At 43.3% G+C, this 27,694-nt stretch overlaps 1 protein-coding gene across 1 annotated transcript; it reads right to left on the minus strand.

Annotated features, from left to right (window-relative positions):
- Positions 1 to 5: 5 nt before the first annotated feature.
- On the minus strand, positions 6 to 26,319 carry slc67a1 (solute carrier family 67 member 1). The gene is made up of 11 exons (XM_061975043.1): positions 25,984 to 26,319; positions 25,763 to 25,952; positions 20,029 to 20,126; positions 19,789 to 19,934; positions 18,972 to 19,104; positions 12,485 to 12,597; positions 7,437 to 7,544; positions 6,413 to 6,513; positions 6,230 to 6,331; positions 3,316 to 3,436; positions 6 to 340 (listed from the first exon to the last, which is right to left on the minus strand). Exons 2-11 carry the CDS (start codon positions 25,916 to 25,918, stop codon positions 150 to 152), a joined length of 1,269 nt encoding a protein of 422 aa, XP_061831027.1. The 5' UTR covers positions 25,919 to 25,952; positions 25,984 to 26,319; the 3' UTR covers positions 6 to 149.
- Positions 26,320 to 27,694: the final 1,375 nt, after the last annotated feature.

A 27,694-nucleotide genomic window follows, 5' to 3' on the forward strand; every position in this document is an offset into this window, starting at 1 on the left:
ATGTGTGCAGTCCAACATTACTGTGTATAAAATCATTTTAATAGGTATTCAATGCAAAAAGGTTTTACAAAAATCTTACACAATGGCAGGATATAGTAATTATACAAATCAGAGCAGGTTCCACCTCCTGTGAAAATGTCAAAGCCATTTCATTGTTTGTGCTCGACTTTCTTGTTCTTGAGTGGACGTTGCAGCTGGTACACGAACACAGCAGCATTCACAATAAACTGAAGAAAGCCTATGGAGGAAATACCATAACCTACGTAGAGGAAGCCGCCGATGGTCGGGCCGACTGTGCGGAGGAGGGACTGAACTGATGCACAAAGTCCCAACATTGTGCCTGGTGAGAAAGCACAAAGGTTTCAAATCCTGATTAAAAATACTTGTTAATGCTCATTTTACTCCAGTGTTTAAATATATACTGTAAACACACTGTGATTGCTTTTTATCCCCACACATTTTTGAAATATTATAATTTGGCTTGTCTCAGTACTCATTTATACAGGTAAAAGCCAGTAAATTAGAATATTTTGAAAAACTTGATTTATTTCAGTAATTGCATTCAAAAGGTGTAACTTGTACATTATATTTATTCATTGCACACAGACTGATGCATTCAAATGTTTATTTCATTTAATTTTGATGATTTGAAGTGGCAACAAATGAAAATCCAAAATTCCGTGTGTCACAAAATTAGAATATTACTTAAGGCTAATACAAAAAAGGGATTTTTAGAAATGTTGGCCAACTGAAAAGTATGAAAATGAAAAATATGAGCATGTACAATACTCAATACTTGGTTGGAGCTCCTTTTGCCTCAATTACTGCGTTAATGCGGCGTGGCATGGAGTCGATGAGTTTCTGGCACTGCTCAGGTGTTATGAGAGCCCAGGTTGCTCTGATAGTGGCCTTCAACTCTTCTGCGTTTTTGGGTCTGGCATTCTGCATCTTCCTTTTCACAATACCCCACAGATTTTCTATGGGGCTAAGGTCAGGGGAGTTGGCGGGCCAATTTAGAACAGAAATACCATGGTCCGTAAACCAGGCACGGGTAGATTTTGCGCTGTGTGCAGGCGCCAAGTCCTGTTGGAACTTGAAATCTCCATCTCCATAGAGCAGGTCAGCAGCAGGAAGCATGAAGTGCTCTAAAACTTGCTGGTAGACGGCTGCGTTGACCCTGGATCTCAGGAAACAGAGTGGACCGACACCAGCAGATGACATGGCACCCCAAACCATCACTGATGGTGGAAACTTTACACTAGACTTCAGGCAACGTGGATCCTGTGCCTCCTGTCTTCCTCCAGACTCTGTGACCTCGATTTCCAAAGGAAATGCAAAATTTGCTTTCGTCCGAAAACATGACTTTGGACCACTCAGCAGCAGTCCAGCTCCTTTTTTCCTTAGCCCAGGTGAGACGCTTTGCGCGCTGTTTCTTGGTCAACAGTGGCTTGACACGAGGTATGCGGCAGTTGAAACCCATGTCTTTCAAGCGTCTCTTGGTGGTGGATCTTGAAGCACTGACTCCACTCCTTCTGAATCTCCCCCACATTTTTGAATGGGTTTTTTTTCACAATCTTGACCAGGGCGCGGTGATCCCTATCGCTTGTACACTTTTTCTGACCACAGTTTTTCCTTCCCTTTGCCTCTCCATTAATGTGTTTGGACACAGAGCTCTGAGAACAGCCAGCCTCTTCAGCAATAACCTTTTGTGTCTTTCCCTCCTTGTGCAATGTGTCGATGGTTGCCTTTTGGACAGCTGTCAAATCTGAAGTCTTCCCCATGTTTGTGTAGGCTTCAGAACTGGACTGAGAGACCATTTAAAGCCCTTTGCAGGTGTTTTGAGTTAATCAGCTGATTAGTTTGTGGCACCAGGTGTCTTCAAAATTTAACCCTTACACAATATTCTAATTTTGTGACACACGGAATTTTGGATTTTCATTTGTTGCCACTTCAAATCATCAAAATTAAATGAAATAAACATTTGAATGCATCAGTCTGTGTGCAATGAATAAATATAATGTACAAGTTACACCTTTTGAATGCAATTACTGAAATAAATCAAGTTTTTCAAAATATTCTAATTTACTGGCTTTTACCTGTATGTGTCAGCAGGAATTATACAAACTTTTATTATTCTGTTGTGTAGAATGTTAGAAACGGTTAAATCAAGTAAAATGACTCTGAGAACAATGGAAGATAGGAAAAACACTAACTTTAAGACAGATTTATGCCCATGAAGTACCGTAAGTGTTAATTATTGTGACCAAATTCATTACAGGAAAGGCATGACGCAGTAAGTTGAAAGCTGTGGACACGTTTGTTACTGGATACTTTCAAATACATTTCTGCCTTGGATAATTTTTTATTTGTAAGTAATATGCCACTATAACCATTTTAGCCTTATTTAATATTGATATTTTTAATACCACTTTATGTTGTATGTCCTTAATATGTGGGTTTCAGCTTATTTTTATGATCTATTTTGACTCCTAAAATGTTTCCTGTACAAACACCATGTATTTGTATTTGTGAATAAGTATCTTACATTTTTGTATTCCTAAATAACATTATTTTGGTTTTATTTAAATTCAAGGATAATGTGTTTTTTAACAAACAATCTTCTTTTCTGCTATAATCAGTTTTCATCACTTCCTGTGAGTTTTCCGTGTCATCTACAAACAATGTTCGCTTTAAGTCTCTACAAATGTCCTGGGTGCATAAATAGAATAATTCTGGTCTTAACAATGACCCCTGGGGTACACCACATTCAAGTACTCTGATGTGTCATCTCCTTGCCTCATATATTGCCTATTGTTGATGAAATTGCTTTCACCCAGTTTGCCAGATCCTTCTAATTTGAATGCGCATCTTTTTCCCCCTCATCTACTCGGCGCCCATTTAAAGAATAGCAAAAGCTGCCATGATACGTGTGTCAGTTTAGAGGTCCATGGGCTCCAGACTACAAGTGATCGCTTACTGCGAAGGCTTGTTTACCTTCAAATACGCTGTTTTTGTGCATAATTAGGGACAATCATAACAACTGACCTGGATGAAAAATGCTCTAATGAGCAGCATTTTCGTTATATAAGATATTTAATGCCTTCCTTTAGGGAATTGTAATATTTGTTGCATAGTTAAAACATGCTGTATGTTTTTTTAAGTAAAATACATGCATACAAAACAATTACTCTTAACAGGACAAGTCAAAATGAGGTTGGTATTTGTTTTAGTATCAGTATGAGCATCCGTTTCGGAAATGAAACAGTGGTACTAACGTGACAAAAAGGGATTTACATGGCATCAGAAGGATCTTACCCGTGTCCGTGGAAGGTACGCTCTTGGTGAGCAAACTGTCTGTGATGACGTTGAACGTGCTGAGAGAAAACATCATGGGGACCACAATGAGGCAGAAATGGAACACATTCTGCATGTACGCCTGCAGGAAGAAGAATTCTCACATTAATACCACCAATATGGAAAGGAGTTCTATTAGACGTGATTTAAAGAATATATGTGTCATTCTACATCATTTTAGTTCAGGGGCCGCATGGAGGAAAATCTGTGCACACGCAAGCCGGACTATTAAAATCATGGCATTAAAAATAAAAAATAAAGACAACTTCAGATTGTCGGGGCAGCGTGGCGTAGTGGGTAGAGCAACCGTGCCAGAAACCTGAGGGTTGCAAGTTCGCTCCCCGCCTCTTACCATTCAAAAATCGCTGCCGTTGTGTCCTTGGGCGGGACACTTCACCCTTTGCCCCCGGTGCCACTCACACCGGTGAATTGAATGATGAATGACAGGTGGTGGTCGGAGGGGCCGTTGGCGCAAATTGCAGCCACGCTTCCGTCAGTCTACCCCAGGGCAGCTGTGGCTATGAAAGTAGCTTACCACCACCAGGTGTGAATGAATGATGGGTTCAACATGTAAAGCGACTTTGGGTACCTAGAAAAGCGCTATATAAATCCCAGTTATTATTATTATTATTATTGTTCATTTGCGGGCCTTGACTTTGACACCCCGATTCTACATGGTCAACAGGAAGTTGAGCCTTTCAGATTCTGGCAGGAGGTTAAAATCTCAGCTTTTCTGCTTTTTGTTTTTATATTTTGTTGTTGTATCACTGTAAGGTGCTTGATGTCAGCATGCTATTAGCATGAATGCCATGTACTTTTATTTCATGTTTTTGACAATTATCTGCTAAAAACGCAGTCCTGTTACTTAAATTCCATCCATCCATCTTCTTCCGCTTATCCGAGGTCGGGTCGCGGGGGCAGCAGCCTAAGCAGGGAAGCCCAGACTTCCCTCTCCCCAGCCACTTGGTCCAGCTCCTCCCGGGGGATCCCGAGGCGTTCCCAGGCCAGCCGGGAGACATAGTCTTCCCAACGTGTCCTGGGTCTTCCTCGTGGCCTCCTACCGGTCGGACATGCCCTAAACACCTCCTTAGGGAGGCGCTCGGGTGGCATCCTGACCAGATGCCCGAACCACCTCATCTGGCTCCTCTCGATGTGGAGGAGCAGCGGCTTTACTTTGAGCTCCCCCCGGATGACAGAGCTTCTCACCCTATCTCTAAGGGAGAGCCCCGCCACCCGGCGGAGGAAACTCATTTCGGCCGCTTGTACCCGTGATCTTGTCCTTTCGGTCATAACCCAAAGCTCATGACCATAGGTGAGGATGGGAACGTAGATCGACCGGTAAATTGAGAGCTTTGCCTTCCGGCTCAGCTCCTTCTTCACCACAACGGATCGATACAGCGTCCGCATTACTGAAGACGCCGCACCGATCCGCCTGTCGATCTCACGATCCACTCTTTCCTCACTTGTGAACAAGACTCCGAGGTACTTGAACTCCTCCACTTGGGGCAAGATCTCCTCCCCAACCCGGAGATGGCACTCCACCCTTTTCCGGGCGAGAACCATGGACTCGGACTTGGAGGTGCTGATTCTCATCCCAGTCGCTTCACACTCGGCTGCGAACCGATCCAGTGAGAGCTGAAGATCCTGGCCAGATGAAGCCATCAGGACCAAATCATCTGCAAAAAGCAGAGACCTAATCCTGCAGCCACCAAACCGGATCCCCTCAACGCCTTGACTGCGCCTAGAAATTCTGTCCATAAAAGTTATGAACAGAATCGGTGACAAAGGGCAGCCTTGGCGGAGTCCAACCCTCACCGGAAACGTGTCCGACTTACTGCCGGAAATGCGAACCAAGCTCTGACACTGATCATACAGGGAGCGGACCGCCACAATCAGACAGTCCGAAACACCATACTCTCTGAGCACTCCCCACAGGACTTCCCGGGGTACACGGTCGAATGCCTTCTCCAAGTCCACAAAGCACATGTAGACTGGTTGGGCAAACTCCCATGCACCCTCAAGGACCCTGCCGAGAGTATAGAGCTGGTCCACAGTTCCACGACCAGGACGAAAACCACACTGTTCCTCCTGAATCCGAGGTTCGACTATCCGGCGTAGCCTCCTCTCCAGTACACCTGAATAGACCTTACCGGGAAGGCTGAGGAGTGTGATCCCACGATAGTTAGAACACACCCTCCGGTTCCCCTTTTTAAAGAGAGGAACCACCACCCCGGTCTGCCAATCCAGAGGTACCGCCCCCGATGTCCACGCGATGCTGCAGAGTCTTGTCAACCAAGACAGCCCCACAGCATCCATTATTACTTAAATTAGTCTCTTTTTTTGTGGTGTGCAATACAAATGTTTGTGGGAGGGTTTTTATCTTTTCTGCCTATACATATTAGTGAGCAATATGTAGTATGTATTATTATTATTTTGTTTATCATTACGCTTTACTTCTGTTACTGCACTGCAAAAAAAAACGTGCACTGCAACAACATCATTTCCCCATTGTGGGATAAATAAAAGTCTTTCCCCTTCATTTTAGGGACCTTGTAAAAAACTCCAAAAACCAAAATAAAAAATGAATAGTTCAATATGTGTATTATCAGATTTAGAGTAAAAAAAAAAGAGTTTTTTTATAGAGTTACACCAAGCAAATGGCAGCGACTCAGAATGACTATAAATAAAACCTTCAGCTTGCAAATAACTGGGCATTTGCTAAAAGCCACTAAGCATGTACACAATTAACATTTCAGATGACAGGTTGAAGAAGCAAATGAATCATTTCAGCACATGTTCATCTTAGTGTGAGTGATTGCAGGTGTGTACCTGTGCCAGGCCTACACAAGCAGTGTGAGTGATTGCAGGTGTGTACCTGTGCCAGGCCTACACAAGCAGAAACCCCGATGGACAGAAGTAGCAGCGAACTCTCAGAGTATCTCGCCGTAAGACGTCCGATCACCCCTCCCTGCATCACCTGGATAAATGTTGGGAATTGATGGATTTTGTCATGCAGTTAGTCTTCGTATCCCAAACGTGTAGAAGAAATAATACTCACCATCTGGGTTATGCCAAAATATGCCATTAAGTAGCCATTTTGCTTAGGTGTCAGCTTAAAAAACTCCATTGCCATGACAGAAAACATCACCTGGAAAATTCCTGAAGAAAGAGAACAGCTACTAATGGAGATGTGCTGATCGATCGGCCAATGATCAGTATCGGAAAAAGTATGTATCTTCCAAGCAAATAATAATCACATTCATTACATTAAATACACTCTTTTTTTTTTTTTTATCTTAAGAGGACAGAGTTAAACATGTAACGAGAGCAAGCCAGAATCTAGAGAGAGGATAACATAACAACTGTTGGTGTGTCAGCATTGTCACAGTCAGTACACGACACATCCATCCATAAACTGTGGTGTTGATACCAAGGGTAGTATCAGGATATGACTCATACTAGAGTTATTAGGTTGATAGTTTTATTTACTCATTTTTTGTTTTTGTTAATGTTTACAAACTCAGGGAATAATTCCCTGGACAAAGGAGGACTTTGAGGGCAAAAACCAAATGATTTCAATGAGTAGTAGATGATTGTACGTGCTGCTGGTCCACTAATAGTACTAACCTTTAACAGTTAATTTGACTCATTTTCATTCATTACTAGTTTCTATGTAACTGTTTTTATATTGTTTTACTTTCTTTTTTATTCAAGAAAATGTTTTTAATTTATTTATCTTATTTTATTTTTAAAATTTTTTTATAAAAGTACCTTATCTTCACCATACCTGGTTGTCCAAATTAGGCATAATAATGTGTTAATTCCACGACTGTATATATCGGTTGATATCAGTATCGGTTGATATCGGTATCGGTAATTAAAGAGTTGGACAATATCGGATATCGGCAAAAAGCCATTACCGGACATCCCTAATACATACACATACATACATATGTATATATATATATATATATATATATACACAAACGTATGCGAATAAACAGGATCTACTGTATGACGAACAAGTCCAAGTAAAGTAAATGATCACATGCTGAAACTGAGGAAAGAAAGAAAGTTCTCACCTGAAGGTAAACCTGCTACAATCTTCACAACAAAGGTTGACAGCACACCTGGATACTTTATGAGTCTTGTAATCTGTCCCACGTTGAATATTGACTTTTTCGTCTCAGCTAGAGTGGATTTAAACATAAAGGACAAACATTAACTGGAAGTACCAACAGAAGTAATGATCTACTGCTAAACAACCTAGCATGCTAATACTTTTTCATGGAATCACGGAAAGATCCACAACACCCTGTCATGCCTCTGAATGTTCTCATTCATTTAGTCATTGTGTTCTCAGGGCATTGAATCGATCGCAACTGGACTCTTCAGGTTGTCTCATAAGGCGTTTAGTCTCTGATCCGAGCAGGCTTCATCAGTTCATGCTCTCAGACTTAGAGAGGACTGCTCTTGTCTAGGAGCCAGGTGCCAGATCCAACCAAAGTATTTATCCCCTACAAGAGAGGACACGCTCCGACAATAATGATTTTGCTTTATTGTGGTTTTATATGTGTATCTTATTTGTTGTTTGTTGGGGCATGTGCCCTCTTGAAGAGGATAAATACTTTGGTTCCGGCTTAACTGGAGTTGTCCTATCTAAATCTGTGAGCATGAACTGATGAACCCTGATCAGATGCCACAGGATTGCGCTCTCCTGTAGTTGTTTCATCTTTCTTTATTTCTGCAGTACTTTGCTGCCCTTCTCTGGTCTCTTTTACCAGCAATTGGTTTGTTCAGGTAGATGTACAAACCTGCAAGGTTCTAAGCCGGCCGCAACTCCACCTCCGCCTATTGTGCTTGCGGGGTCATCAGCCCGGGACCACCATTCACTGGCATTCATTTCGCCTCTTATCCCGAAACATCTCCTGGTGGCGGGCGTAGTGAACAGAGACGTCTCCCAGTCACCCCCCTCAACTAGTCTTTTTCAGGATTTGCTCACTCCCCTTGCCTTGTCTCGCCTCCTCACCTAAAGCCAGAAACTTGCCTTCTCTATCTCCTCAGCCAGCTCCTTGGTGGCTTTGTGTAGCTCCTTGCCCACAGACCTATATCTTTAAAAGGGAACATTATCACCAGACCTATGTAAGTGTCAATATATACCTTGATGTTGCAGAAAAAAAGACCATATATTTTTTTAACCGATTTCCAAACTCTAAATGGGTGAATTTTGGCGAATTAAACGCCTTTCTAATATTCGCTCTCGGAGCGATGACGTCACATCGGGAAGCAATCCGCCATTTTCTCAAACACCGAGTCAAATCAGCTCTGTTATTTTCCGTTTTTTCGACTGTTTTCCGTACCTTGGAGACATCATGCCTCGTCGGTGTGTTGTCGGAGGGTGTAACAACACCAACAGGGACGGATTCAAGTTGCACCAGTGGCCCAAAGATGCCAAAGTGGCAAGAAATTGGACGTTTGTTCCGCACACTTTACCCACGAAAGCTATGCTACGACAGAGATGGCAAGAATGTGTGGATATCCTGCGACACTCAAAGCAGATGCATTTCCAACGATAAAGTCAAAGAAATCTGCCGCCAGACCCCCATTGAATCTGCCGGAGTGTGTGAGCAATTCAGGGACAAAGGACCTCAGTAGCACGGCAAGCAATGGCGGCAGTTTGTTCCCGCAGACGAGCGAGCTAAACCCCCTGGATGTCTTGGCTCACACCGTCCTTTATGCCACCGAAGATGATCAAGAGAAGAATATCGACCCTAGCTTCCCTGGCCTGCTGACATCAACTCCAAAACTGGACAGATCAGCTTTCAGGAAAAGAGCGCGGATGAGGGTATGTCTACAGAATATATTAATTGATGAAAACTGGGCTGTCTGCACTCTCAAAGTGCATGTTGTTGCCAAATGTATTTCATATGCTGTAAACCTACTTCATAGTTGTTAGTTTCCTTTAATGCCAAACAAACACATACCAATCGTTGGTTAGAAGGCGATCGCCGAATTCGTCCTCGCTTTCTCCCGTGTCGCTGGCTGTCGTGTCGTTTTCGTGGGTTTCGCTTGCATACGGTTCAAACCGATATGGCTCAATAGCTTCAGTTTCTTCTTCAATTTGGTTTTCGCTACCTGCCTCCACACTACAACCATCCGTTTCAATACATGCGTAATCTGTTGAATCGCTTAAGCCGCTGAAATCCGAGTCTGAATCCGAGCTAATGTCGCTATAGCTTGCTGTTCTAACCGCCATGTTTGTTTGAGTTGGCATCACTATGTGACGTCACAGGAAAATGGATGGGTGTATTTAACGATGGTTAAAATCAGGCACTTTGAAGCTTCTTTTAGGGACATTGCGTGATGGGTAAAATGTTTTAAAAAACTTCGAAAAATAAAATAAGCCACTGGGAACTGATTTTTAATGGTTTTAACCATTCTGAAATTGTGATAATGTTCCCCTTTAAGTAGGCGCGTTGTTGACAACAACTATTAAACATTGGACAGTCCTCTGCCGAACTCTTTTCACCGGTTCTTATTGAACCAGAGATTCTCAACGGAGGAGCAGCTGCTTTATTTGGACGATGCCGGATACGCCGAAGACGGGGAAATTGAGCAGATGTGCTTATTAAGCTGAGGCAGCGACATTACGCACTGCACTTCCATCCATTCACTTGGCAAATGTTTACTCCATGGCTAATAAGATGGACGAATTGCTGCTCCTAAACACCAGAAACAGGTTTTTTGCAGACCCCACGTCTTGTGTTTTACCGAAAACTGGCTCAGTGAAGACATCCTGGATAGCTTACTGCACCTCTCAGCTCCTCAGAGGGGACCACATTATAGCAGTGGTGTGCCGTCAGAGCCAGCAAGGCCTTCTCTGCTGGCCTAACATACCCAGAAGTCAGGATCATAATTAAAGATAAAAGTATTTTTCAGTTTAGAGTTTGTATCCAATCAGAATTCAGCTAGCTTATGTTGCCATGCTGTAAGAAATCTGCCCGGGGCCTTCAGAATCAACAATGCGGGCGTCTTTGCACTGTAAGTGAGCGGACACATAGAGTTGATAGACAATTGCGATAGCCAATCAGATCACGAGTTATTGTCAGTAAGGCCTTCTAGCTGGCCTAACGCTGTGATTGGTTACTCACTTGGAAGTATCACAAGTTGCGAAAATAGTAAGTGGCACCGGAACCATACGAGCCATAGAAAACCACAGAAAACTCACCGGTACAATAAAATGTTTGTCTTACACCTAGTAATCCCCTGTGGACAGACGAAGCCAAGCAATGCAGGTTTAGCGAGCGGTGCGCGCTCCCGCAAAGTCAATCAGTTTTTGACAGGCAATCACATTTTGGCACAACACCAGCGGCGAAATGGTTTCCCTGCCACTTTCTCACGAATCAAACGACGACAAGTGGTACCACTGGCTTATACGGCGTCAGATGCGTGCTACAAATTGTGAGTTCAAATATTTTATTTGTTCATGTTTCATTTGTTTTATACAATTATTTTAATTTTGACAGTACCACATAAGATAAGTTTTATTGAATGTAAAATGCGCCGAAAAATAGACACTGTTGAGTTCAATGCCCAGTAACGAGCAAGTGTGTTTCTGTATAGTATCTCCAGCCGTGTCCATGTGGTGACATAAATTACGGTATTTTGAGAGGTGAGGTCGGAATAAGTAGCACATCACTGAAGGCCTAGGTGAGAAATGCACGGCCCGCCACTGCGTTATAGAGTTCTCAGGGAGGACGAAGAGAGGCGGTAAATGCTTCTACATAAAGTATTATGGTCGATGTTTACATACTATCTCAGACCTGCGGAGCATAGGCGTTAGAGCACCTGGCTGACCATACTGCAGACGTGTAAGAAAAACACCCTGACTCCCTGCTGATCATTCTGGGGGGCTTTAACAATACAAACAGCATATTAAGTGCCTCACACGGGGAGCTAACACGCTGTACTACTGCTACACAGCAATGAAGGTCTCTGTGTAACTTTAGCACCCTCTGATCACTGTCTAATTCATCCTGACCTAAAGGCAGAGGTTAAAAGCTGCTCAGCCTGTATTGAGGACTGTGAAGAAATAGTCGAAGGACTCAAAGCAGCAGCTACATGCCTGCACATACATATACAACACCTCAGCTTAGGAAGCTGCATCAGGCCAAGAAGGACGCCTACAGGAGTGGGGACTTAGTCCTGCTCAAGCAGGCTAAGAACAAACAGGCAAACGAGATCAGGATAGCTAAAAAAAGCTCAAACTAAAAATTATTAGCTAACAACCCCTCAGCAGTTTGGAAAGGCCTACAAGAGGTCACCAACTACAGGAAACCCACACCCCACCCTGCAGGTAACAACTGGCTGAGGACCTGAACACCTTCATTGCCCCAACACTGAGACTATGCCCTACCTGCTCTCCCCACACTCACTACATTACCTAATAAAACTATTGTAGTTGATCACATTACATTTGATTGTTTTTCATACAATATTTGCTATTTAAAAGTTTGTTTTTTCTTTTTAAAAGGCATGTTACATGTTAAAATGGTGGTGTTTTGAGACAGCAAAGTACCATCCATCCATCTTCTTCCACTTATCCGAGGTCGGGTCGCAGGGGCAGCAGCCTAAGCAGGGAAGCCCAGACTTCCCTCTCCCCAGCCACTTGGTCCAGCTCCTCCCGGGAGATCCTGAGGTGTTCCCAGGCCAGCCGGGAGACATAGTCTTCCCAACGTGTCCTGGGTCTTCCCTGTGGCCTCCTACTGGTCGGACGTGCCTGAAACACCTCCTTAGGCGTTCGGGTGGCATCCTGACCAGATGCCCGAACCACCTCATCTGGCTCCTCTCCATGTGGAGGAGCAGCGGCTTTACTTTGAGCTCCTTCCAGATGACAGAGCTCCTCACCCTATCTCTAAGGGAGAGCCCCGCCACCCAGCGGAGGAAACTCATTTCAGCCGCTTGAGGTACAAGTGTTTTGAGTTAAGAGCTTCGTCACAGAACCAATTAAGATCATAAGTTGAGGTACTACTGTACTTTAAAAATATATATCTAGTACCCTTGCAGCACAAAGTAGGAATTGTCTTCCCAAAGCATAACATGATGTGTGTAAAAACTCAAGTGTCCTTACACTTTGTGTCGGTTCCCGGAGCTTGAACTTTAGTGGTTTCGGGGATAAAGATTAACACCAACATGAGACTTAATGCGCTCCCTGCTGCACCAGAATATGCAGCAAATCTCTCGCTGTAGAAACAAAGAACAAAAACAACGTTAACTGGACAACACTAAAAAGTGTTGAAGTCACTTTCTGTGTTGCGCTCATCGAGCAATAGAGTGAAACCCGTTTATGTCGACAACCCTCTGACTGACTCACTGTAGTCGACATAAGCGGAGACATCAAGAAAAAGCATAATAATAAAAATATTTTAACCAACAACTGTTTTGTGTACATCATTTAGTCTGCATTTGTGTTTTCATATATGTTATACATTAATCTAACAGAGCTGCTGCGGTAATTTCACAGTAAAGTCTTGACTACAATGACAACTAAAAAAGCACCAGACCTCCGCCAGGTCCTATCTCCCAAAAGTAAAAAAGTCCTGAATCCAGATTACCCCCAAAATATAGTTGTGTTTTGTTTTTTTCTTATTCGTATATTTTTCAGGGCCATTTGTCTTAAATGCCACGCACATAGTTACATATTTATCACAGTCAAAACCATATTATTATGTGTTGCATATGTAGAAAAGCTGATTCTGATTTTTAATCTACGACTAATCATTTTCCTAGTCAAATATGAGTCGTTAGATTTTGTCCATAGTCAATCAGTCAAATCTATGGCGTTTTATTTTAATTACGATATGCAAAAAAACACTTTTCTTACCTATTGGTACCTGCTGTTGTGTACAAACCCCGTTTCCATATGAGTTGGGAAATTGTGTTAGATGTAAATATAAACGGAATACATCCATCCATCGATCCATTTTCTACCGCTTATTCCCTTCGGTGTCACGGTTGGTGCTGGAGCCTATCTCAACTACAATCGGGCGGAAGGCGGGGTACACCCTGGACAAGTCGCCACCTCATGATTTGCAAATCATTTCCAACCCATATTCAGTTGAATATACTACAAAGACAACATATTTGATGTACAAACTGATAAAAAAAATTTTTTTTGCAAATAATCATTAACTTTAGAATTTGATGCCAGCAACACGTGATAAAAAAGTTGGGAAAGGTGGCAATAAATACTGATAAAGTTGAGGAATGCTCATCAAACACTTATTTGGAACATCCCACAGGTGTGCAGGCTAATTGACCCATGATTGGGTATAAAAACAGCTTCTCAAAATATGCTCAGTCTTTCACAAGAAAGGATGGGGCGAGGTACACCCCTTTGTCCACAACTGCGTGAGCAAATAGTCAAACAGTTTAAGAACAACGTTTCTCAAAGTGCAATTGCAAGAAATTTAGGGATTTCAACATCTACGCTCCATAATATCATCAAAAGGTTCAGAGAATCTGAAGAAATCACTCCACGTAAGCGGCATGGCCGGAAACTAACATTGAATGACCGTGACCTTCGATCCCTCAGACGGCACTGTATCAAAAACCGACATCAATCTCTAAAGGATATCACCACATGGGCTCAGGAACACTTCAGAAAACCACTGTCACTAAATACAGTTCGGCACTACATCTGTAAGTGCAAGTTAAATCTCTACTATGCAAAGCGAAAGCCATTTATCAACAACATCCAGAAACGCCGCCGGCTTCTCTGGGCCCGAGATCATCCAAGATGGACTGATGCAAAGTGTAAAAGTGTTCTGTGGTCTGACGAGTCCACATTTTAAATTGTTTTTGGAAATATTCAACATCGTGTCATCCGGACCAAAGGGGAAGCGAACCATCCAGACTGTTATCGACGCAAAGTTCAAAAGCCAGAATCTGTGATGGTATGGGGGTACATTAGTGCCCAAAGCATGGGTAACTTACACATCTGTGAAGGCACCATTAATGCTGAAAGGTACATACAGGTTTTGGAACAACATATGCTGCCATCTAAGCGCCGTCTTTTTCATGGACGCCCCTGCTTATTTCAGCAAGACAATGCCAAGCCACATTCAGCATGTGTTACAACAGCGTGGCTTCGTAAAAAAAAAGAGTGCGGGTACTTTCCTGGCTCGCCTGCAGTCCAGACCTGTCTCCCATCGAAAATGTGTGGCGCATTATGAAGCGTAAAATACGACAGCGGAGACCCCGGACTGTTGAACGACTGAAGCTCTACATAAAACAAGAATGGGAAAGAATTCCACTTTCAAAGCTTCAACAATTAGTTTCCTCAGTTCCCAATTGTTTATTGAGTGTTGTTAAAAGAAAAGGTGATGTAACACAGTGGTGAACATGCCCTTTCCCAACTACTTTGGCACGTGTTGCAGCCATGAAATTCAAAGTTAATTATTATTTGCAAAAAAAAAATAAAGTTTATGAGTTTGAACATCAAATATCTTGTCTTTGAAGTGCATTCAATTGAATATGGGTTGAAAAGGATTTGCAAATCATTGTATTCCGTTTATATTTACATCTAACACAATTTCCCAACTCATATGGAAACGGGGTTTGTATTTGGAATCTGCATATGTCCCGAAAAATGTGAAATCAAATAATCGAGGCATTGCGTGGATATTTAAAAAACAATCTAGCCTTCCTTTATACTAATTGACAACGAGTCATTGAAAATTTGCTCTGTCCTGTGACATTTTCTAACCTGTGGATTATCCATGTATGGTATAAATTTACCCAAAGTGCTTTGCTTTATAGTCCGACGTAAATAGGCACGTAAAATAAGACCAAGACAAGACCACAACAAGACGCATCCTGAAGATATGATAGATATATGAAGATATAATAAAGTTGAGTGATTCTCAAATCTTCCATGCCCCCTGGTAGGGTCTCCCAAGACAAACAGGTCCTAGGTGAGGGATCAGACAAAGAGCAGCTCGAAGACTTCTATGGAAATGCAAGAACCAAGACTCAGATTTCCCTCGCCCGGACGCGGGTCACCGGGGCCCCCCTCCGGAGCCAGGCCCGGAGTTGGGGCACGATGGCGAGCGCCTGGTGGCCGGGCCTGTCCCCATGGGGCCCGGCCGGGCACAGCCCGAAGAGGCAACGTGGGTCCCCCCTCCAATGGGCTCACCACCCATAGCAGGGGCCATAGAGGTCGGGTGCAATGTGAGCTGGGCGGTAGCCGAAGGCAGGGCACTTGGCGGTCCGATCCTCGGCTACAGAAGCTAGCTCTTGGGACGTGGAACGTCACCTCGCTGGGGGGGAAGGAGCCTGAGCTAGTGCGCGAGGTAGAGAAGTTCCGGTTGGATATAGTCGGACTCACCTCGACGCACAGCAAGGGCTCTGGAACCAGTTCTCTCGAGAGGGGCTGGACTCTCTTCCACTCTGGCGTTGCCAGCAGTGAGAGGCGACGGGCTGGGGTGGCAATTCTTGTTGCCCCCCGGCTCAGAGCCTGCATGTTGGAGTTCAACCCGGTGGACGAGAGGGTAGCTTCCCTCCGCCTTCGGGTGGGGGGACGGGTCCTGACTGTTGTTTGCGCTTACGCGCCAAGCAGCAGCTCAGAGTACCCACCCTTTTTGGATTCACTCGAGGGAGTACTTGAGAGTGCTCCCCCGGGTGATTCCCTCGTTCTACTGGGGGACTTCAACGCTCATATTGGCAACGACAGTGAAACCTGGAGAGGCGTGATTGGGAAGAATGGCCGCCCGGATCTGAACCCAAGTGGTGTTTTGTTATTGGACTTTTGTGCCCGTCACGGATTGTCCATAACGAACACCATGTTCAAGCATAAGGGTGTCCATATGTGCACTTGGCACCAGGACACCCTAGGCCGCAGTTCTATGATCGACTTTGTAGTTGTGTCATCGGATTTGCGGCCTCATGTTTTGGACACTCGGGTGAAGAGAGGGGCGGAGCTTTCTACCGATCACCACCTGGTGGTGAGTTGGCTGCGATGGTGGGGGAGGATGCCGGACAGACCTGGCAGGCCCAAACGCATTGTGAGGGTTTGCTGGGAACGTCTGGCAGAGTCTCCTGTCAGAGAGAGTTTCAATTCCCACCTCCGGAAGAACTTTGAACATGTCACGAGGGAGGTGCTGGACATTGAGTCCGAGTGGACCATGTTCCGCACCTCTATTGTCGAGGCGGCTGATTGGAGCTGTGGCCGCAAGGTAGTTGGTGCCTGTCGTGGCGGTAATCCTAGAACCCGTTGGTGGACACCGGCGGTGAGGGATGCCGTCAAGCTGAAGAAGGAGTCCTATCGGGTTCTTTTGGCTCATGGGACTCCTGAGGCAGCGGACAGGTACCGACAGGCCAAGCGGTGTGCGGCTTCAGCGGTCGCAGAGGCAAAAACTCGGACATGGGAGGAGTTCGGGGAAGCCATGGAAAACGACTTCCGGACGGCTTCGAAGCGATTCTGGACCACCATCCACCGCCTCAGGAAGGGGAAGCAGTGCACTACCAACACCGTGTATGGTGCGGATGGTGTTCTGCTGACCTCGACTGCGGAAGTTGTGGATCGGTGGAGGGAATACTTCGAAGACCTCCTCAATCCCACCAACACGTCTTCCTATGAGGAAGCAGTGCCTGAGGAATCTGTGGTGGGCTCTCCTATTTCTGGGGCTGAGGTTGCTGAGGTAGTTAAAAAGCTCCTCGGTGGCAAGGCCCCGGGGGTGGATGAGATCCGCCCGGAGTTCCTTAAGGCTCTGGATGCTGTAGGGCTGTCTTGGTTGACAAGACTCTGCAGCATCGCGTGGACATCGGGGGCAGTACCTCTGGATTGGCAGACCGGGGTGGTGGTTCCTCTCTTTAAAAAGGGGAACCGGAGGGTGTGTTCTAACTATCGTGGGATCACACTCCTCAGCCTTCCCGGTAAGGTCTATTCAGGTGTACTGGAGAGGAGGCTACGCCGGATAGTCGAACCTCGGATTCAGGAGGAACAGTGTGGTTTTCGTCCTGGTCGTGGAACTGTGGACCAGCTCTATACTCTCGGCAGGGTCCTTGAGGGTGCATGGGAGTTTGCCCAACCAGTCTACATGTGCTTTGTGGACTTGGAGAAGGCATTCGACCGTGTCCCTCGGGAAGTCCTGTGGGGAGTGCTCAGAGAGTATGGGGTTTCGGACTGTCTGATTGTGGCGGTCCGCTCCCTGTATGATCAGTGTCAGAGCTTGGTTCGCATTGCCGGCAGTAAGTCGGACACGTTTCCGGTGAGGGTTGGACTCCGCCAAGGCTGCCCTTTGTCACCGATTCTGTTCATAACTTTTATGGACAGAATTTCTAGGCGCAGTCAAGGCGTTGAGGGGATCCGGTTTGGTGGCTGCGGGATTAGGTCTCTGCTTTTTGCAGATGATTTGGTCCTGATGGCTTCATCTGGCCAGGATCTTCAGCTCTCACTGGATCGGTTCGCAGCTGAGTGTGAAGCGACTGGGATGAGAATCAGCACCTCCAAGTCCGAGTCCATGGTTCTCGCCCGGAAAAGGGTGGAGTGCCATCTCCGGGTTGGGGAAGAGATCTTGCCCCAAGTGGAGGAGTTCAAGTACCTCGGAGTCTTGTTCACGAGTGAGGGAAGAGTGGATCGTGAGATCGACAGGCGGGTCGGTGCGGCGTCTTCAGTAATGCGGACGCTGTATCGATCCGTTGTGGTGAAGAAGGAGCTGAGCCGGAAGGCAAAGCTCTCAATTTACCGGTCGATCTACGTTCCCATCCTCACCTATGGTCATGAGCTTTGGGTTATGACCGAAAGGACAAGATCACGGGTACAAGCGGCCGAAATGAGTTTCCTCCGCCGGGTGGCGGGGCTCTCCCTTAGAGATAGGGTGAGAAGCTCTGTCATCCGGGGGGAGCTCAAAGTAAAGCCGCTGCTCCTCCGCATCGAGAGGAGCCAGATGAGGTGGTTCGGGCATCTGGTCAGGATGCCACCCGAGCGCCTCCCTAGGGAGGTGTTTAGGGCATGTCCGACCGGTAGGAGGCCACGAGGAAGACCCAGGACACGTTGGGAAGACTATGTCTCCCGGCTGGCCTGGGAACGCCTCGGGATCCCCCGGGAGGAGCTGGACGAAGTGGCTGGGGAGAGGGAAGTCTGGGCTTCCCTGCTTAGGCTGCTGCCCCCGCGACCCGACCTCGGATAAGCGGAAGAAGATGGATGGATGGATGGATTCTCAAATTGTAGTGGTACACTAAATAAATCTGTAAATATGTACTGTATATGGAGTATTAGTGTTGATGATGTTTGTGCAGTGTGTGTAATGTCAAAGTGGCTAAAATAGTATAAATAATTGTTAAACAAAACCCCTGCCTTGTTTTTAATGAATAACTATGCCTATTACGCTACAGTATTTTGATGTTGGTCATTACAATGGTACTTGGAGAACCAGGGTTTTTCTGAAGTAGTACTTGGTGAATAACGTTTGAGAACCCCTGATATAGAATAAATACATAGAATGTTTGCTAAGAAAAATATAAAAAAGCAATATCACTCAATTTGGTAGCTGTTCTCCAAGGCTTTAAGTAAACATGGAAAGCATGGAAAGAAAATAAGTATTTTTGACACTTACCCATAGTGTGTGACAAGATGGCCGCCTAAAGTGGAGCCGGCTATCATCCCAATGCCAAAACATAGACCAAGTTTGGAAAGCGCACCGGCCCGTTTGTCTGGTTCTGAAAGGTCTGCCACAACCATCTGAGAAGCTGCAGATAGGATTGGCAGAATAAGAAAAAAATACGCTCATCACCAGGCCAACACCATCCCTACAGTGAAGCAGGGTGGTGGCAGCATCATGCTGTGGGGATGTTTTTCAGTGACAGGAACTGGGAGATGAATCAGGATAGAGGTAAAGATGAATGCAGTAATGTCCACATAAATTCTGAATGAAAACCAATGCTTCCCATCCAACCTGATGGAGTTTGAAAGGTACTGCTAAAAAAAATGGGCGAAACTGCCCAAAGATAGGTGTGCCAAGTTTGTGGCATCTTATTCAAAAAGACTTGAGGTTATGTAATTGCTGCCAAAGGTGCATCAACAAAGTATTGAGCAAAGGCTGTGAATACTTATGTACATGTGATTTTTTTGTTTTAATTTGCAAAACTTTAAAAAAAAATGACATTGTCATTATGGGGTATGTGTGTAGAATTTTGAGGACATAAAATAATTGATTGCATTGTGGAATAAGGCTGTAACATTACAAATTGAGGAAAAAGTGAAACGTTGTGAATACTTTCCTGAGGCACTGTACATTTGAAAACAATGGCTAGTTTCAGTTTTGGTTATGTTGTCAACCAATTATTATGGTGTCAGTCAGCTAGTTGTAGGGCTGTCAACATAAGCAGGTACCACTGTATTATAATGAAACATCTGTAATAGAATACATTGACCTGGTAGGACATGCATGATGACTGTGGGGATCTTATGGATAAAAAGCATGGCAGGAGAGTCTGCTACCGCCAACAGAATGAAGAAAACAATTGTTGCAGCGCAGGACAATGACAACGCTGCTCGGGCCCCAAAAATATCTGCAAACCTGCCACATCACAGAGGGAGAAAAAGAGTAAACTTTTCTTGTGCAGTGACAAAATGTGTCATAAAACATCTGAAGTATGCTTGCCCTTACTTGCCTTCCAAACAAAGGACCCCCAAAAAGCTGGAGTACACCGACCATGGTTTGCAAATAACCAAACGACAAGGTGTCAAAACCCAGGTTTCTTGCCAGATACTGTATGAGAAATAACAAAAACACATGTTACATGACTTAAATATAAACAATAAAAAGCATACAGAGCTGCAGTATCCATCCATCCATCCATCCATTTTCTACCGCTTATTCCCTTCGGGGTCGCGGGGGGCCGCTGGAGCCTATCTCAGCTACAATCGGGCGGAAGGCGGGGTACACCCTGGACAAGTCGCCAGCTCATCGCAGGGCCAACACAGATAGACAGACAACATTCACACTCACATTCACACACTAGGGCCAATTTGGTGTTGCCAATCAACCTATCCCCAGGTGCATGTCTTTGGAAGTGGGAGGAAGCCGGAGTACCCGGAGGGAACCCACGCAGTCACGGGGAGAACATGCAAACTCCACACAGAAAGATCCCGAGGCCGGGATTGAACTCACGACTACTCAGGACCTTCGTATTGTGAGGCAAACGCACTAACCCCTCTATCACCGTGCTGCCCCAGAGCTGCAGTAGTGAGGCCTAATTTAGGTACATTGGTACCTTCGTCTTCCACGCACGCATTTTGTTTTTGACATTACCGGCAAAACTTTGCCCAGCTTAGTTATCGTACGGCCAAACAAACATTTGTTTATGCTCGTAGCCACAAAACATTCTGCGGAATCAAGAGACTAAAAAAGGAATCCGACAAAATAGTGACGCAGTCTCTGTACTTTTTATTGAGTCTGACTGCAATATATATATATATATTAAGCCACCATGGGGCCAAAGAAAGTTGTGAGTACTATCACTTTGATAAAGAAAATGAGAAAAAATACGACAGCGTGGCTTCCACTACCTCTTCTCCCTCACTGCTCATTACCGTCTTCGCCAACAAGAGTCTTTATTAAAGGTAAAAGTAATATGGAAATGCTCATTTATCCATTTAATTCATCATGTATATGTATTTTACATAGTTTTTTATGTAAAACTATGTGGACGTCTGGAACAAATAAATTTAATTTACATAATTTTTTATGAGAAAAGTTGCTTTAATTTTTGTCAGACTTTTTGATTACCACCGAAAACCGATGTACCACTGTACTTCTTTAATATTACTTTTGGTGCGTTATGAACCTTGCTGCTTGCTCCAATACAGGTGTTAAAAGCTAAATATTACAAAAATTATATATTTGATAATACATTACTTTGGATACAATATTCAGCATTTGGCTCCCACATACAGTAACGATGTGAGATACTACTGATTTTTTTTCTGATCCGATACCGCGATACTGATTTGATACGTTGTGCAAATATACCTAATGTGTCTAGTAAAATTGAAAAAGTAGTGTATTTCAACTGTTTCTGCTCTTGGGGAATCATCTTCAAACAATATACAATCACAGGGCGAAACTAATTATGGCATTATTCTGCACAAAATATGTTATTTTATTTGTATTCAACTCTGTATTTGGTGTGTCCAAATAGCCCACAATAAAACTACACACACTTGCTGTTTTATAATACTGAGTGACTCATTTTAAGTGCCTATCCTTTTCTTGTTTGCGCATTAATAACTTACCTGGGTGGAAGAAAAAGTAGTTCCCACATATCACGTTTTATTTCAACTAGATCTCGATGATTTAGTTACTTTACACTGAGTTCCTGGTAATGATATACTTTATCCAAAAAAACTAAGGTATCGTTAGTATTGATATTTTGATTTGAAAATCGATATTACAGCATAAAAATCTGGTATCAACTGTATTGATATTTCTATAAATTTGTCTGGCAAATGTAGTTAATGACCACTTCTGGTTATTGTTTTTATTTCTTTTTTGGAACATGCATAAAGTTACAATATGGTACATCACAAACATGTTTCCAATTTGTCAACACGTCAGAGTAGGACAGGGGTGTTAAACTCGTTTTCATTGAGGGCCACATTGCAGTTATAACTGCTCTCAGAGGGCCGCTTGTTACAAGCATTTTATTAAAAAATATACATATTTGGAATGTATTTGAATAATACAGTGATGTCCCAACTTTTTTCAACGAGAACCGCATACTAAAAAGACAAAAGTATGCAGAGGCCATTTTGATATATTTTTATGTTGTAAAAAAATGTGATATAGTTAAAGACAAAACTTATTGTCAGCTTTTTGTTAAAGGTGACTTTATAGATACGCAAGTCTTTAAATCAGGGGTGTCAAACGTACGGCCGTCCCCGAACAGGTTTTTTTCGGCGGGATGAGTTTGCTAAGTATAAAAATTTGCCTAAATTTTTGAATGAAAGAAACAGCTGTTCTAAATGTCTACCTAGATGTCGCAATAGCAATTCTTTGTATCTTTGTAGATTATGCTACATATGCAAAAAAAAAAAAACACATGATGTTAGTGCACCAGTCGAGGAAAATGATCAAACTACATTAATAACATCCTGTAATTTGATTTTGATATTATTTTTTTATCTTGATAGATTGAAAATGAACACCAATGAGTTGACTGATGAACATTATCACATCATTTATTCACAGAGTATAAATAACAACAAATAAAAATAGAATACTATTAACCGCAACATGTAAGTGTAAAAAAAAAACAACAACATTATGATTTGTACATTTTCAAAATGTGCTTGTTCTATTTTTAAACAAGGAAAACAATCCAAAGTTGTCTTTATTTTTAAGATATCGTGCCGTGATTTTACCAGTCCTACTACTTGGGAGTAGATTTTTCTCCATGTGGCCCCCGATCTAAAATTAGTTTGACACCCCTGCTTTAAATACTGTATATACAATGTCTGTTTTTATATATTAATTTTTTTTCACGATATAAACTACATTTAAATGGCACCCGCATGCTTTAACTTTTCATTATACGACCCTTGGTGGAAGAAGTTTAGACACCCCTGAGTTATTAGAATCAAATATTTCGCTTTTTGCATTACATCACACATATTTGCTCTTTTTTTATTTTTTTTTATCCAACAATATGCTGCATAACAACAAAACTGAAGCTGTGGGCCGTACTTTGTTTATCCTTGTGGTAATATAAGGTTTTTGTATTGTCAGATAATTGTCTGCAATACACTACATGCATGTTTCTCTGATAAAACAGAAATAACAAATATGTTTAGTAAGAAAGGTGAAGTGTTTTTACTGATGCACATTAATTCCAGGATTTTGTGGGCCATATAAAACGACGATAGACTAGGCACAACTTGCACTGAGCCTAGTCTATAAAATTCGCTACACCTCCCTGATACCGAAGTACATGTCAAACTACTTCCTTAACGTAAATGACCGCCATAACCACAACACCAGGGGAAGCTCCACAAACCACGTTAAACCCAGATTCCGATCTAACAAAGGTCTTAATTCATTCTCCTTCTGTGTCACATCAATATGGAATGCACTCCCAAAAGGTGTAAAAGAAAGTGCGTCTCTATCCTCCTTCAAAACCGCACTAAATGAACACCTCCAGGCAACTTCAACCCTTGACTAACACCCTCCCCCCACCACATCTCACCTCCCCGGATTGTAAATAATCAAATGTATATACTTGTTCTTATTAGGGCTGCAACAACTAATCGATTAAATTGATTAAAATCGATTATAAAAATAGTTGTCGATTAATTTAGTCATTGATTCGTTGAATCTATGCTATGCGCATGCGCAGAGGCTTTTTTTCAATTTTTAATTTTTTTTTATTAACCTTTATTTATAAACTGCAACATTCACAAACAGCTGAGAAACAATAATCAAAATAAGTATGGTGCCAGTATGCTGTTTTTTTTCCAATAAAATACTGGAAAGGATAGAAATGTATTTTATCGATTAATCGAAGTAATAATCAATAGATTAATCGATTATCAAATTAATCGTTAGTTGCAGCCCTAGTTCTTATGCTTTCTGAGCTCACTATGTTCACTGCTCGCTGTACATATCCTACCAAGTCAGACCTACACTGTTTCAATGTCCATTTAAAAAATTACAGTTGGTACAAAATGCGGCTGCTAGACTTTTGACAAGAACAAGAAAGTTTGATCATATTACGCCTATACTGGCTCACCTGCACTGGCTTCCTGTGCACTTAAGATGTGACTTTAAGGTTTTACTACTTACCTATAAAATACTACACGGTCTAGCTCCGTCCTATCTTGTCGATTGCATTGTACCATATGTCCCGGCAAGAAATCTGCGTTCAAAGAACTCCGGCTTATTAGTGATTCCCAGAGCCCAAAAAAAGTCTGCGGGCTATAGAGCGTTTTCTATTCGGGCTCCAGTACTATGGAATGCCCTCCCGGTAACAATTAGAGATGCTACCTCAGTAGAAGCATTTAAGTCCCATCTTAAAACTCATTTGTATACTCTAGCCTTTAAATAGCCCCCCTGTTAGACCAGTTGATCTGCCGTTTCTTTTCTTTTCTCCTCTGCTCTCCTTTTCCTTGAGGGGGGGGGGGCACAGGTCCGGTGGCCATGGATGAAGTGCTGGCTGTCCAGAGTCGGGACCCGGGGTGGACCGCTCGCCTGTGCATCGGCTGGGAACATCTCTGCGCTGCTGACCCGTCTCCGCTCGGGATGGTGTCCTGCTGGCCCCACTATGGACTGGACTCTTACTATTATGTTGGATCCACTATGGACTGGACTCTCACAATATTATGTCAGACCCACTCGACATCCATTGCTTTCGGTCTCCCCTAGAGGGGAGGGGGTTACCCACATATGCGGTCCTCTCCAAGGTTTCTCATAGTCATTCACATCGACGTCCCACTGGGGTGAGTTTTTCCTTGCCCGTATGTGGGCTTTGTACCGAGGATGTCGTTGTGGCTTGTGCAGCCCTTTGAGACACTTGTGATTTAGGGCTATATAAATAAAGATTGATTGATTGATTGATTGATTTCTCAGATGATGCAATTGTTGATGACTGAAGTGCTGATATCAACCAAACCTACCCCCCCCCCCCCCCCCCCCCCCCTGCACATCCCACCCCTCGGATTGTAAATAATGTAAATAATTCAATGTATATACTCTGATGATGAACTTGTGTGATGACTGTATTATGCTGATAGTATATATTTGTACCATGAATTGATTAACGTGGACCCCGACTTAAATCTGTGTTGACCCTGCGATGAGGTGGCGACTTGTCCAGGGTGTACCCCGCCTTCCGCCCGATTGTAGCTGAGATAGGCTCCAGCGCCCCCCGCGACCCCAAAGGGAATAAGCGGTAGAAAATGGATGGATGGATGGATGGACCCCGACTTAAACAAGTTGAAAAACTTATTGGGGTGTTACCATTTAGTGGTCAATTGTACGGAATATGTATTGTACTGTGCAATCTATTAATAAAAGTTTCAATCAATCAATCAATCAATGTGGTGGACCAGATCTGGTCCCCGGGCCTTGAGTTTGACACCCATATTTAATCCAACCCCTTTTCCATTTCATAGCAATGCATAACACGTTTGTTTGTTCACTTCCTGTGTTCAATTTTGAACACAAACATATTAAATAAATACAGATATAATATAACTATAATAAATTATTGATTCACATGATGAGATAAATGAGAATATCTCATATTTGATGTATTTCATTGCACTGGACGGCCACTTCCGGAGCAGCGTCTACTTCAGGGCACTCACGTAAAAAGAGGTTTCCTCCGCTGACAGAGCAGACATACTTACAGGCGTTATGGAGAACTGCAAAAACATCCACGTTATGTCCAAAGCTGCGATTACATACACGATGTAGAGAATGTTGTTCTTCTTTAGTTGTGTCACAGCGTTAGGTTGAGAGCTATCTAAAGCAGGTCCGTCGCTGGTTTCAGTTGTCCTTCTCATGTTGCCTCGTACAACAAAACCAAAGTACTGTACTTGTTCAGTATTGTTCAGTATTGTTTCCAATATGTTCAGTATTGTTCAGTATTGTTTCCAATATGTTCAGTATTGTTTCCAATATGTTCAGTATTGTTCAGTATTGTTCAGTATTGTTTCCAATATGCAAGTGGATCCAAGATGGAGGACAGTACGTTTGGTTTCCTATAAAGCCCTTCTTTGACTCACGGAACGGCGACTGTAAATTCGTTCGGTATTATATGCGGACTTTGGAACTGAAACGGGCGTGTACGCAAATGGAGAAGGTGTAATAAGAAAGAAAGAAAGTAGGTGTTGTTAATTGCCTAGAACGACACACAAATGACGCGTGTTTCTCATGTATTCCTCAAACTGCACCACAGGAAATAAACATCACTGCTCTAACAAGACGCATTCAATTGCATCTCCCGACTGACGTAAATCTGTGTGTTTACATTTCTTTAAGATGCCATATTTTGCCATATTTTGCTGGTGACATTTATTAAGACATATGTCTTGCGAAAACTTGACAAAGTAAAACTAAACTTGATTTTTCTTGTTTATTTACCAAGGAGGTATAAAAGAAAGGGCATCTCTATCCTCCTTCAAAACCGCAATAAAAGTACACCTCCAGGCAGCTACAACCCTAACTAACACCCTTCCCGGATTGTTAATAATCAAATGTAAACAATCAAATGCAGATACTTTTTCTTATGCCTTCTGATCTCTCTCTCTCTCTCTCTCTCTCTCTCTCTCTGTCTCTCTCTCTCTCTCTCTCTCTCTCTCTCTCTCTCTGATGACTGATGATAACAACCAAACCTAACCCCCCCCCCCCCCCCCCCACACCCCGGATTGTAAATAATGTAAATAATTCAATGTGATTATCTTGTGTGATGACTGTATTATGATGATAGTATACAGGTAAAAGCCAGTAAATTAGAATATTTTGAAAAACTTGATTTATTTCAGTAATTGCATTCAAAAGGTGTAACTTGTACATTATATTTATTCATTGCACACAGACTGATGCATTCAAATGTTTATTTCATTTAATTTTGATGATTTGAAGTGGCAACAAATGAAAATCCAAAATTCCGTGTGTCACAAAATTAGAATATTACTTAAGGCTAATACAAAAAAGGGATTTTTAGAAATGTTGGCCAACTGAAAAGTATGAAAATGAAAAATATGAGCATGTCCAATACTCAATACTTGGTTGGAGCTCCTTTTGCCTCAATTACTGCGTTAATGCGGCGTGGCATGGAGTCGATGAGTTTCTGGCACTGCTCAGGTGTTATGAGAGCCCAGGTTGCTCTGATAGTGGCCTTCAACTCTTCTGCGTTTTTGGGTCTGGCATTCTGCATCTTCCTTTTCACAATACCCCACAGATTTTCTATGGGGCTAAGGTCAGGGGAGTTGGCGGGCCAATTTAGAACAGAAATACCATGGTCCGTAAACCAGGCACGGGTAGATTTTGCGCTGTGTGCAGGCGCCAAGTCCTGTTGGAACTTGAAATCTCCATCTCCATAGAGCAGGTCAGCAGCAGGAAGCATGAAGTGCTCTAAAACTTGCTGGTAGACGGCTGCGTTGACCCTGGATCTCAGGAAACAGAGTGGACCGACACCAGCAGATGACATGGCACCCCAAACCATCACCCAACCATGCAAATTTTGCATTTCCTTTGGAAATCGAGGTCCCAGAGTCTGGAGGAAGACAGGAGAGGCACAGGATCCACGTTGCCTGAAGTCTAGTGTAAAGTTTCCA

Source organism: Nerophis lumbriciformis, linkage group LG15, assembly GCF_033978685.3.
Source record: "Nerophis lumbriciformis linkage group LG15, RoL_Nlum_v2.1, whole genome shotgun sequence".
Lineage (NCBI taxonomy): Eukaryota > Metazoa > Chordata > Actinopteri > Syngnathiformes > Syngnathidae > Nerophis > Nerophis lumbriciformis.

Excerpts from the sequence above, each read along its gene's own strand:
- slc67a1 (XM_061975043.1), bottom strand. The coding sequence starts at position 25,918 with ATGAGAAGGACAACTGAAACCAGCGACGGACCTGCTTTAGATAGCTCT. Across the intron at positions 6,332-6,412 it reads ATTTTGGCATAACCCAGATG|GTGATGCAGGGAGGGGTGAT; the intron begins GTGAGTATTATT and ends ACATTTATCCAG. Across the intron at positions 3,437-6,229 it reads CTTGTGTAGGCCTGGCACAG|GCGTACATGCAGAATGTGTT; the intron begins GTACACACCTGC and ends TTCTTCCTGCAG.